Raw genomic sequence first — 13,536 nt, forward strand, 5'->3', positions numbered from 1 at the left:
AACCAATAAGTGATCCAGACTCGATCTAGAAGTAATGACTTGACTCATATATGCGGATCTCAGGCTCAGACCTGAAGACCCTGATAACATTTCTCTGCTGTTCTCTATGGCACTATTGGTCCCCCCAGTCACCTGCTGATAAGAAAAGGACCGCAGCTGGTACAGGCAGCTCTGACTTCCTGGTCTTCGTGTGCGTGTGGCAGATAAGGCACAGGACGTGGTACTGTGGCTGCACTCCACGTTTCCTCCTGGGGTTTGCCACCTCCTGTCTTGTCTTTCTGAGCAACTGGAGGGGAAGGGAAGCAGCTCCACTCCTTGGGCTACTGGAAGGACTTCTGAGCTCCAGCTTGCACTTTCCCTTGTCAGTGTGTTGCTACAAGAAAAACTTATGTCTAGAATGGCTGATAGGTAAGAGAAAATCATACTAATCTCTAACATGAAAGGGCATGAGATGTTCCCCCAAAGGCTTTTTTAGCTCTTACAACTGCAGGCCAAGTGTTCTTGTTTTTGAATGGTGCTTTGTGCACATAAGAACCTCTGAGGAAGACTGCAGCTGGATAAAGTCCAATTGGCCAGATTTCTTGCATAGATAAAAGTTATTCTATGGGAAAACACCATTCTATCAGCTGAGGGGTTTCACTGTAAGCAGGAGGCTGAGAATTAGTGACAAAAAAAATCTCTGTTTATATATATATATATATATTTATATATATATTATATTGAAAATCAGCACAAATATGCAACACTCTTTCTTTACACTGCATGTAATGGATTTGCAGAAAGATTTGCTTTTAGCATTTGTCCAACCTCATATATGTAAGCTAAGTTTATTGACCTTTTTTTAAAGCAATGTTCTGAAGAGCTTTTATGAGATGTCTATGTAAGTTGATAGATGAGTTCTTTGCTTTGGCAGAGATATATGTTTTTGTGGTGAATGTGTAGAGGTGCTCTGCTCTGCTTGGAAATTAGAGGGGCAATAAAACAGAGAGGAAGAGTCCACAGTGATGTTGCAGTAGCATCCAGCAGAGCATCAGGAGAGAAAAGGCATTTATTGTATAAAATTAAATGCATTAAATATTCTATAAGATTTCTAGAGGAACAAAGATCAAGCAGAGCCCTACAGTCCTTTACCAACAAAGCACAAAACTGCAAAGAGCAGACCAAGAACAAGCAGAAGGTATTGAAGGGAATGCCATCCATAGAGCTGAAAAGAATATTGACAGCCCCCCTGAAGTTTCACATACCTTGGACATTCAGTAGTGGCAGATTCCTACCCATCACTGGTAGTTATTTCCAAGGTAAAGAACAGATTGAACATGGTATGGCAGGACCCATCCAATGGAATGAGCTGATGCAGAGGAGCAGGGAAACCAGGAGTCCAGAAACCAGGATTAAAGTGATGCAGTAAAATCAGATCGGTCCAAGGGAACACAAAGTTCCCTTCTGGAGTTTGAAAACTACCACTATACTGTTCTGGGAACTCGCTGATCCTGTTTCTGAAACCTCAGCCAAGCTGTTGAGATGAGCAGTTTTCTTCGTAATGTCAGTTTGTGAGCTCTTCTGAGAAGGAATTCTCCTTATGACCGTGGAAGGAAGGTGGAAATACTGCTGATATCAAATAAAAGCAAAGTTGGTGGTGGTTTCTGTGACAAGTTGTGTTGCTGACTCTTGTGAAGCTGAGAGGCTTGTGCAGGCTGCATGGCCTGTATTGATACCACAGTGCCACAGCCACACATCTGCTGTGCAAGCAGTGCCAGGGGCTTGGGCAAGGCCAAACATGTATGTATATAAATACATTTGCTCTGCAACAGCCTTCTTTTGATGCTCTGCAAGACCTATGCAAAAATTGTCCTTCTGTTCACCCTAGCAACTAACATATCCTTTGGCTCCCATATACTAGAATTGTTAGTTTTTCTCCTTCATTGACACCTATTTAGGTACAGCTCCAAATTCAGGTGATTTTGTACATATACTATCCATCATCTTGAGATAACACAGAGCCTGAGCCAAAACTGAAGGTCAGTGCCCCAGTGCAGCTGAAGTACATGGTGGCTCAGATGCCCCATTGCAGGCAGACCCGGGCCTGGTCACCAAATATTACAGCTCTCAGCCATACCCTGCTGAGAGAGGTTGCTTTCCCCAAAGGTAATAACAGATATAAGATTAATATCATACATATTCTTTATGCTCCTCAGCTGCTGTAGTTTATCCTTTGGTGCACTAACGCAAACTGGCTGTTTCTGCCTCGTAACCCTGGGATATGAACTCCTTTGGGCAACTGGTTTTCAAGGAGTTAAGTGCAGGCTGCTTATGCTTTCGAGCATTTTAATCCTGGGCTGTTGAGCTCCATCCCACAGCTACTCAGACAATTCTGGAGAAAAAGTCTTGCTTGGTATTTGTGAAAAATGTTCCAGCTCTCTAGGCGCAATTTGCTATTTTTTGTTTCCTTCTGAAGCATGTAACTTAGACTAGTAGTTTCATGTCCATCCACAAAGTACAGTCCAGGATAGAAGAGACACAGTGTCTTGCTGTATTGCTTCTCAAATGATGTCCAACTACTTTTTTAATGCAATGCCTTCCCTCCCTGCCAACAACAGGGTGTGCCTATCTGGCTCACTTTTGTTCTTCCTTGCTTTCAAGCTGCCTTGCATCTAGGCTGCCAAAACAGAAAACTGTTTGTGATCTTATCACTACATCTGCTTGCTCTTTCTGCTAGAGAGCATGGAGTCTGCCACTGGTTGAAGGATGCAGAATGTATCTCTATCCTGACCAGAACGGGAGAATAGGACATAGCAATTAACAGCCTGGAGGCTCAGAGCTGGGCTTGAAGATGCCTTGGTCTGATATAGAAGAATCCGTTGTTAAAATCATTATACTTTGATTGGAGTGTTCTCCTCTAGGCATTGATGCGTGTGTGATCAATTTGTTCAACCATCATTTCAAGATTAATTCACTTCTCCTTCTTCTCTCTGTTCTTGATGGAAAAGATCTGTGATATTATGCCTTACCGTGAACATAATGCCCTGGACATGAAGCTACCTTTGTGCAGTTCATCACAATAGCTAGCCTTTCCAAATCTTCTTGGTAGATGGATGGATAGGCTTCTGAAAGCTGTACCCTACTATGCAGGACAAAAGTCCACTAAAATCAGGAAGGGACCAGTTTGGATAGATTTATAAAAATATTTGAGATCAATTCATGCAAGGATTTTATTGTATACAGACACTGTGTTCGGAGTCTTAGGTCTTAGTCCCCCTTCATCCTTCTAGCTTCATACTTGGATAACTATGCATGTGGGTAAAGGGAAGCATCTCCAGAGTAGAGAAAGAGTGTATGTAAGATTAGTAGAAAAGCAACAAGGAGAAAGTTCTTTGCCTTCTGCTCTTCTGGGTAGGTAACAATATTCTGCTTGCTTCTGGTTTGTACATGGAACCCTTCCCAGTAAAACCACACCATCTTCTTTTTATTTCACTGCATGGAAAACACAGCATGTTAATAAGAACTTCATTAAAATGTGTTCTAAAATAACCTTAGGGCAGGGTCATGTTTTCTTACAGGTTACCTGCATTCCTTAGGTATTAACACTGACCATAAACTTAATGGTTTTTAGAGCAGATTGACAGAAAGATGTGGGGACAAGAAAAAAGCCTCCTGTTGACAAGCTAGTGTGCAGCGCATGGTTAGAGTGCCTTCAGAAGATTCCAGATGTGACTTTCAAAAATAACAGTACACATCTTCTTGAACACGTGCATTTGGCGGATAGGTGGAGCACACAGTAGTAGTTTCCCCGGTGTTGACAATGTACGTTATCTGTTGTCTTGGTGTCAGGAACAGCACCCCTTTCTGCTATAGTCAAGATCTGAATTTCTCTGAGGTTCCCCAAACTACCAAGCAAAATGGATGAGAGACTTGTCATTCCTTTGATGTTATTCCATGTATTGAAAAAGATGTCAGAGTCATCTTTCCTCTTTTGCTCACAGCTCCTGGCCCTTCAGACAGCATTAGATTCACAGCTACCTCTTGCACTTTTGTTAGGGCTATACTTCAAGCATGTCTATCAATATATGTTTCCTTTCCTGGCTTTTCTTTTCCCTGGGTGGAGCTGCATTATGTTGCTCAGCTGATCAAACAGGTAGCATAAAAAGGAGCACCGCTCTCTGTTCCCATACTCCTCACTGAGCTCACAATCCAGCCCCTCATGAGCACAGCTAAGTACAGAACCCTGACCTACTTCAGCTCTCTAACCTGGCAGGGGATGACTTACATTTTGGACTTCCAGTATTTATATATTTTTAAATTATCTTATTGTGCTGAATCTACCCACAGAATCCACTGGTTGTAGACCAGGAGCAGCTGAAGTGATGGGAGGCAGTGGGTGGCAAGAGGGATGCACCAGGGTGAACAAAGTCATCCACTTAGTAACCATGAGTTCAACCTCAGGTCATCTTTTGTAGATCCATGCAGAATAATGCCCACAAAGCCCTCTGCTAGCATAACACAAGTTCTTAAGAATCAATCTGTAATTTAGGTGCTCAGATTATTTGTTTGTTTGTAGAAGCTCATTATTGTTTCAGGCAGTTATTTCCATTAAGGTTTTCAGTACTGAGCTGTTTAACCCAGTTGTTAAACAACTGGTCAGGTACTGAGCCACTCCAGTGAGAATGAAATCTGACACATAAAGGAACATCCTTCCTGCCCTGCTATGTGGCAGCTTTTTATGATGGCTCTAAAGACTGGGTCACAGGTATGATTATGTCTTGTTCATCAAAAGTTTCTCTGTTTCTGCAGCCTTTATTTCCTTATTGGACAATTACAAGACATCAGCTGGAGTAGAAGTAGTAACTCCAGAATAGCTGAAAACAATTGCTTTCTTGATGCTATCTTAATGACTGGAATAATGGAAGTAAGTAATAAATTACAAATATACATATCTTTGTTTTCTATTCTTCAGCTAGCTCATGAATATCTGCTTAAAAAAACCCAAAAACTGGCAAAGCCAAACCTTGCTGATTTCAAGTATCAGCTCTATGACATCTGGCTCCAGCTCTATCCCAGGAAAGGAGACAGGTATGTCCAATAAATCTCTACGCTGTTTATGCAACTGCAAGCCTGAATTCCATTCATTACATGCCAAACTGGAAGGCAGACTCAGGATGTAGCCTAAGGCAGTGTGCATTGGTCCCACACAGGTCATGCTGAAGACTTACTGTTCAGATATTGATGCTGTTGACCCTTGGGGTACATTGCTGGTGACTGGCATCCAGACGTACTTGCTATCTCTAGTCACAGGCATTCAAGTGCAGATGTTCATTCACTTTTCAATCCACTACACCATCTACTTTTCTAAATTATGCTTCATGCATTTGTCCACATGGCTGTTTCAGGAGATTGTGTCAAAAGCCTGACTAAAATCAGGATAAGCAGAAGTGATACATCTGTGGCTTTTACTAACAATCTTCATCATCAAGTAGGGTTTTAGACTTTGTGAATAGACTGCACTGGAAGTTTTGTGCAAAGTAAGAAGGAAAAGCCAACAACCCCCAAACTAATCCTGACGCATAAACTGTTCACAGATGAATCTAGACAAGCTTCTGCATCTTTTCCTTTTACATTAGTGAATTTTAACTATTTAAACAAATAAAATATGTATGTATTATTTTTTGTTGTTGTTTATTACAGACCTGATTCTTGTAGTTTTGAACATGTTTTTGTTGGAGAAACAAGGCATGGTAAACAGGTCTTAGGTTTGCATAGCTGGGTGCAATTTTATCTTCAGGGAAAGCATAAGCAAATTGACTACAAGGGATACATCACTTGGAAGAACAAAACCAGGGTAAGAACGAGCAGGTTGGCCTTGAAACTAAGATCAATAGATGCACAGAGGAAAAGTGAGCTAATGAATCAGCACAGTCACTGACAAATACCCTCTCATCCTCTTCCTGCTGTCATCTGTGGTTATTGTACATGCAGTAGGTGTCTACATTTCTGGACCCCATCAAGGTATCTTTGTGCCAAAAGGCTGGGAGCACAGTTATTCAAAAAAACAAAGTTCACTGGTTTAAACTGCTTTCCATCTGTTGTCCTCAGAGATGCAAGGCTACCTTAGGTGGGAAAGGTAAAGCAGTTCAGAAATTGTAGAACCATAAACAGGAAGAACTGTATCTACAATCCAGAATCTGATACTATGTGCGGTCACAGCTGTATTGGAGACCACTGCATTGTTATTTTTATACTTTCAACCTGATAGAGATGACCACATTTTGAGCATCCGGTTTAGCTGGAGGAGCTCAGTCAAATCAATTGGAAGCATCTGCATTGGTGTCAGCCCCGAGTTTGAATTCGCGCTTTACACAGTCATTTTTCTGCTGCCTGAAGTCACACATGAAACAGTGAAAGTAGAAGAATATGAACTACAGATTGTTGTGTGTCGCTATGGGTGCCACACTGGAACAGCACATCCAGTACTCCTCAACACCAGTAATGAAGACTAGTAGGTACAGTGATCAGGCAACATTTCCTCCTCTCTTTTTTTGGTGGAGGGGAGGGAGTAAACTGATGTGTTGTTTTGTACAGTTCATTTCTAGTATAAATTTATGAGCTGTTCCCTTTTGATTTGCAGTGAAGTGCTGAATCAGTAGTGTGCCATGTTGAAGTGTCTGACCCACCTTGAAATGCACTTCATTTCATTTTGAAATCTGTATTAAACTGGTATCAGCCTTCCCGAATGCATTATACTTTTCACCAGATAATAGAATTTTAAAGAAGCTCGCATTTATTTCTCTTATTTGTTAGCCACTGCATTTGAAAGAGCAGTAACCACACATCTCTTACATTTTTCCTTCTAGACAGGACCTTTGGTTTGGAACAGGCTGAACCACAGTATGCTTTTTTTTCCCTCATCTCCTCATTTCATTAGAGGTTGGTTTAAAATGGAATTTTACAATTGCAGTGCCCAGGATATGCAGGAAACACATGCAGCTGTGAGAACGAACATCAGATCAACAGCAAGTCTGTCACTGCACCCAGGTTTTGACCTGCTTCCAGATGCCACAGTAGGCCTTATCTCACCTAACTTTAAAGGTCCCTGATATAGGCACCTGTTTTGCATTACAGTCAGCGCGGTCTGCAGTCACTTATCTGCTTCTGTAATTTGTATTAGGGTTAGATTAATTGTCCTGTATAATCCATTGACAATAATAAGATACCACTGGGGACGCTGGTCCTATTCCTGGACATGATCACTTGTCCTGCTGATGCAGACATCTGCTCTCGTTCTTCCAAAATGCATTCAATACTCCAAGGAAAGGAATATGATACATTTCCTTATCATACCAGGATTGCTTAAATATTCACATCCTAAATATTCACAAAAAAGGTAGGAAACTCCTGATGCATATTTTCTCACTGCACATGTTTTGCAAATCGCTGCACGTAATTGTCCTGAGTTTGAGTGCTCAAGTTGTAAGTTAGAAGTGTAACTAACCAAACCAATGCTGGGAATACGCAAATTGAAAAAGAGAGAAAAGAAACTTTCAGAGCTACTTTATTATGCAACTGTACAAATTCTTTAAGGGAATGTCAAAAAATGATTGTTACGTTCTCAGTTTACACTGAAAAGAAGCAATTAGAACTGCATGGTTCTCAAATTAGGATTTACGTGGAATGTCTGAAACCTCTAAGCCTAAACCTAAGCATAACCAGTACAGACAGCTCTTAGCCAGAGGGGGTCAGATGCTCGCAGGGAAACTGACTTTATACTACAGAACCACAGATGTTGTTTCCACAACAGAATGTAGTCTAAAGATATAAATAAGGACAGTCCTTTCTTTTGTTTTTCTTGTAAGATTTAGATGATACATCTTGTGTCTTAAGAATTAGCATGTTTAGCAAATAAAGCTAGCTAGATCTGTAAGTAAGCAGAAAATTATAGGAAAGAATGTGCAAGTGGATGATCTATTAGCAAATATACTTGCTAAGCTCGAGGAGAAAAGAGAGAGAGCAGTGATCAATCTAAGCAGAGGTGCAGAGTGAGGATTTGGTTCTGCCCAGTGTGTTGCAAGGAGAAAAGTGCAAACAAGAAGCACGGTGACCTCAAGCACTCAGGCATGAGACTGGTGTCTGGGAAGGGCAACCATGGGGTGCCTGTGTGCCTGAGCTCACTCTTGGCCAGCACAAGCAGGCTGATCTCTCTAGGGGGCAGGGATGTGGTGAGCCCAGCTCTGGGATGCAGGAGAGAGAGAAGCTGCACTACTGTGCAGGTGGATGCCACATCTCTAGAAAAAGGAATAAGAGTCAGTGTAGGATTTCGATGTTCTGTCAGTTCACAATAATCAAGCAGAATGGCCCCTGGGAAAGCTAGCAATGAGACATGTGCTCCCACCATGCAGGAAAAGGAACTATAGGCTCTAACAGCACTGCAGCTGACATATCCCCAGGTGCAGGGAGAAACTCCTCATGGTGCTGGGAGTTCCACTTCTAAAAGAGAAGGAGGCACTGCCTGTTCTGTGATGCTGACTGATCCTTCCCAATAAACGTGGGATTGTTGGGAACGAGACCAACATGCAGTAGGAGAGAAGGTGGCCTCATCACTGGCTCTCCACTCAAATATCCCGCTAGTTCTTTGGTTTTGTTACTTTTGTTTGTTTGTTTGTTTGTTTAAAGAAAAAAAATATAAAAGTGAGTTCTGTCATTTCTATAAGTTAACTTTATTATACATTTCGTGAGGAATGATCTGAAAGTAATGCCTTCTGTTTTATTATGTTGTCTTACATTGTCAGAGGTGGATGTTGGTGGAATGTCAGTAGAAGTTGAACCTTCCCACCAATATTCCATTGCATTTTGTTGCCATGTGACAGATGGCAGCAGAGGGGCAGTGTGACAAAAGGGCATCTGACGTAGAAGTGCCAATGAAGCAAAAGTGAACAATGTTTTCCTAATATCCAACCAGAACCTCCCTTGGCACAACTTGAGGTCATTTTCTCTTGTTCTATCACTACTTACTCTGAAAAAGGCTGACCCTGACCTCGCTACAACCTCCTTTCAGAGAGTTTCAGCAATGGGTGTGTGCTTGGGGCTGGGCCAGGCCACACAGTGAGGCAACCACAGTGTGATCTGTGTCAGGATGGATGTAGTCTGTGGGCTGTGGGCTGGGCATGCCTGCCTTACAGGGTTTAGCTACTGTGTTCATCCACATAATACCATAAACATAATACCATTATGTTTAGATCAGAATAGGAAATTTGCCGAATGAATTAAGATGGAGCTATGCTGGCTTCCAGAAAACTAGGCACGCACAATTTCAAGTAAGTGAGCTTGCTCAATAGTTGCTTCAAATGAAACAAACAAATAAATAAATGCCAACAGGTGCTGTTATTTTCTCATACAGGAACGCTTTGATAGAATTAGCCTGCACTCAGTGCCAATGATGGCAGAGGAATTTAAAACACAGAAGCAGTTTTTCTCAAGGTACAAGTGCTGTTAGCTGCAGCCACAATACAAGATGCTAAGAGAGAATGCACCAGTACACTAGGACAGTTCATCATCCCTTAAACAAACTCTTGCAGCAGAACAAGATTGACTTTATGGTAAGCATTGCCAGATAGAAGTTGCTGAACCCCACTGATGGCAACTAGACTTATACCAGGTTTAACTATGGCTCACTATTGAAGATATCCAGCCACCCAGGAAGGAACTGTAACCCAGAGCCCTGTGACCAGGGCTTGGCTTTGTGATGCACAGATGAATAATCTTGGCGTGGCTTCAGTAAGAAAAATGATTGCTGAGCTTTTAAGTGAGAGAATACAGCCAGCAAGATGATGAAACAAAGACGGGAGTGAAATTACTGAGCCTGGGTGACAGAGTCAAGAGGGTGTTAGAAAAATACCTAACTGAACAGCTAACAAGTGGTGCGTACCAAAGGGTGACAGACTTCTAAAACAGTCAGTGTGGAAGCTGACCCACAGGAAGCCCAGCACTTTCAAGTAAATCTGTCAGGAGCCTGTATATATGCCTTGAGCTACAGCTGCAGCTCTGCTGCCTTGTTTCTGAAAATGCGGGACAACAGCAATGCAAATGAGATACAGAAATGAAGTACCTGGGCCATCTCATATTTTGATAGAGGCACTTTCATTTTGTCAGCATATGGGGCTCTGAAAGCAAGAGGGGATAGTGTGATGCTTAAACACTCCTTGAAATGAAGCAACTTTCCTGGTGAAGTTCTTAAGAAGGCAATTAGAAAGGATAACTTTACTGTAAATGAGAAAGACACAAGTAAACAAAACATGAAAACATACATGACAGCATTTTGTAAGAGCAGAAAATGGTAAAGGAGGAAATGCCAAAATAAGACGGTACTTGCTCTGAGCTTTCTCACAGGGTGCCCAGTGAGCTCCTAAGCTATAGGCCATTTCTCTCCTAACCCAGGCCTGAAGCCAGAAGCCTAGGGATGCGTCACTGCCTACAGAAGCTGTAGCCAGATCATATCCCACTCTAGAAATGACAGCGAACATACAGAGTGCAAGAAAAAGGTACTCCTAAATTGCCCTCCATATAGGGTAGCGAGACATCAGTCTCTCGTAACAGCTTTGTAACTCAATTTATGTTCATTGCATGACTTAGTGGTATGAGAAACTGAGCACATAATTAGTGTAAATAAGTTGATGAGCCTTAGAACTTGATTTGACTTCCGCTGCCATTTATCTTTAAACATCTCAACCAAACACAAGCATGCAAGGAGCATAACACAGCTACATTCCTTTGGCTTCTGTCTCATTTGTTGTTCTTTCTTGAACCTGAAACTGAAGTCACTCAGTACAGGCAACATCCATTGAATAAACAATAACAAAATAGCAATGGTCCCGCTAAAATTGGTCACAGAGGAATTATCGGCTTGATACTCTTGTTAGTATCATTTCAGAGAATCCATTTCAACTACAACATTACACTAGGACTGCCTCTCCCTTCTGCCAGGCATTTACATTTCTACCAGGCCTAATAATTACAGTATTAGATTTTAAAGCTTAAGAGCTATCGTGCCTTTATTTTAATTAGGTGTGGCAAGAAAAAAATTAGTGAAGAAAGCCACAGGCTTGCTCTGCTTACATTCACCATGCGGGAATGTTCATGTGCTATTGCCAGCCTTACAGAATTGCCAGTATTGCAGGCTCCCTTTGGGAGCTGAGCTGGGACAAGTGCAGTGGGATTTCTGTGTAATGAAGAAACAGCAAGTACAGAGTAATGTCAGAGAAAAAGAAACTCAGACATACATCAAAGGATCATCCCATTCATGGCTGATCCTTTTTCAGAACCATAATGAGTTACTGTATATAGATGTTGATATTTCACTATCCAGTCTTAAATAAGAATTACAAGGTGTGGGTGACAAGCTGTACTTTTGAGCATCCTGTATCTTGTTGGGTTTTTTTAGCCTGGTCTTTCACAGACAGCTTAACATTTGATAGAGATACTTCTATGGAATTCTTCTAAAAAAAGCAAATACATGCAGTTAAGAAAAGCTATGCAGACACACTCCTGACACAAATGACATGACAATTTATCTGAATTTAAATACAGGTGCCTAAGAGGTTTAATCATATTTACACACAGAAAGTTAAGAGTTTCTACAGCTGTTGAAACCAACTCTGTTGAATGTTAAAAGCATTCAATTTGTTTCAGGTTTGGGAACTTCCCAGAAGCCCAGAGCTGTCAGATCCCACTACAGGATTTCATTGCTCCTCAGAGTCCTTCTTCATATTTTCATGCATGGCAGCACAGAAGTGAAAATACACCTGAGCCAGCAAAGCCTGTGGTGTGATCTCTAGCCTTGTCCCTTCACTCTTCTTTCTCCGTTATGGTCACCACACAAGTGTTCCTGAGGAGCTCTTGTAACTCCAAAGAGATGAACACTTCAAATTCTACTCTCATTTGCTGAAAGATTTGCCCACTGCCTCTGACCTCATTATTACTGACCTTCTCTTACAGGAGGCATGCTTATGTGTTCATAAAATGCCCTCTTTACCCGTACAGACACTAAGTTTTAGGTTTATTGTAGTTTCTTCTCTATTGCCTGCAGCACATATTGAGTTTAATGTCCCTCCATAGCTCCCCAGACCAACTCTTCCCTCCCCAGATCTTCCAAATCCTTCAAAGCATCGCAGAACTATAGAATGATTCTTAAGATGTCAATGCTGAGAAAGCTGTTTGGAAAGCACCTACCCCTATTTTTGGCCTTTTTGTTGCTGGAACTCTTCAGGCCTCAAGGCAGGCTCCATTTAGACACAGAATGATAGAAAGAATGGACATCATCTGGTCCAAACACTCTACAGAAAGCAGAGTCATCTAGAGCAGGTTGCTTGGGGCAGCATTGCCTTAGGTCTTGACCAAATCTTGAGACTCCACAACGTATCTGGACAACCTATTCCAGTGTTCCAGTATTCAACCACTGGTTTCAGTCATACATCCTGTGTTTCAGTTTGTGCCCATTGTCCCCCATCCTATCAGTGGATTCTCCAGAGAAGAATCTAGTTTTCCTTCTTAGAATCATAGAATCATGGAATGGTACAGCACTTAGTCCTGTGCAGAGGGGTGTGATTTTAAATACTTAGAAAACATTCCTGATTTTGTTGGCTCGCCTTCTCTATCTCTAAAATACCAAAATAAAAGCAAAGAAACCATGGAGGGGTTGCACACTTCCAGTTTACACCATCAGCAAAGTGTATTCAGCGTCTTTGTACAAGGTGGCCCTACAGAGCAGCTTCTGCACCACTGCTGACATTGCAAAGCATTGCCTAGGCACACAGCTACTCCCTTGCACAATCTCTGCTAAGAAAATCACTCAGTATAGGCAAGAGGTGGATACAAACTGGGAAGAGGCTGCTATTGTCTTCTGTTACCAGTGCTTGGGAAACATTTCCAGCCCATCTGCAGAAGCAGAGGGACTCCCAGGTCAGCAGGGAGGGGGAAGCAAGGCCTTGGTGAAGGATGATCTCCTTCCAACACATCTTTATTTGCCTCTCTAGTTCAAGGAGCCGTGGCTCAGGGCAGGACCAGCAACAAGTGCTACTCAGCTTCTGCTGCTGATCCCAGGCAGCTGATTGAGACTTACAGGCTCCACTTTTACTGACCCTACAGGACACAACCAAGCACCAACTGGTCATGCTGCTGGAACATCAATACAGGAAGAACAGGACTCACAGATGTTTCCAGAAGAAGAGGAAACAAAAGGTTTACCTCACAGTTTGTCTGAGGAAAGTGCTGGCCTAGCCATGATCTTCTCATCCCTCAGCTTCCCACAAAAACACTGGGTACTGGTGGAAAGTGACCAAGTGAAGAGCATTCAGTGGGGTCATGGAGGAAATTGCATTGTAATTCAGAAAGAAACATTCAAGGTGGAAGTTCTGGCAAGGGAAGCACCTTTGAGACTCTTTGAGAGTACCTGCATGAAGAGCTTTATTCACCAGCTGAACCTGTATGGCTTCACCAAAGTGCCACAGCACTTGGAAGGATCTTTCCCTCCTCAGTTTCTGGCTGAGGGAGAAG

At 42.1% G+C, this 13,536-nt stretch overlaps 1 protein-coding gene across 1 annotated transcript; it reads left to right on the forward strand.

Annotated features, from left to right (window-relative positions):
- The first annotated feature begins 397 nt into the window (after positions 1–397).
- Positions 398–6,491, forward strand: LOC140250068 (poly(U)-specific endoribonuclease-like). The gene is given in 6 exon segments (XM_072332512.1): positions 398–408; positions 4,745–4,848; positions 4,851–4,903; positions 4,952–5,067; positions 5,680–5,832; positions 6,239–6,491. Coding segments are annotated over 6 exon segments (690 nt in total).
- Positions 6,492–13,536: the final 7,045 nt, after the last annotated feature.

The sequence above is a fragment of the Excalfactoria chinensis genome, chromosome 1 (genome assembly GCF_039878825.1).
Source record: "Excalfactoria chinensis isolate bCotChi1 chromosome 1, bCotChi1.hap2, whole genome shotgun sequence".
NCBI lineage: Eukaryota > Metazoa > Chordata > Aves > Galliformes > Phasianidae > Excalfactoria > Excalfactoria chinensis.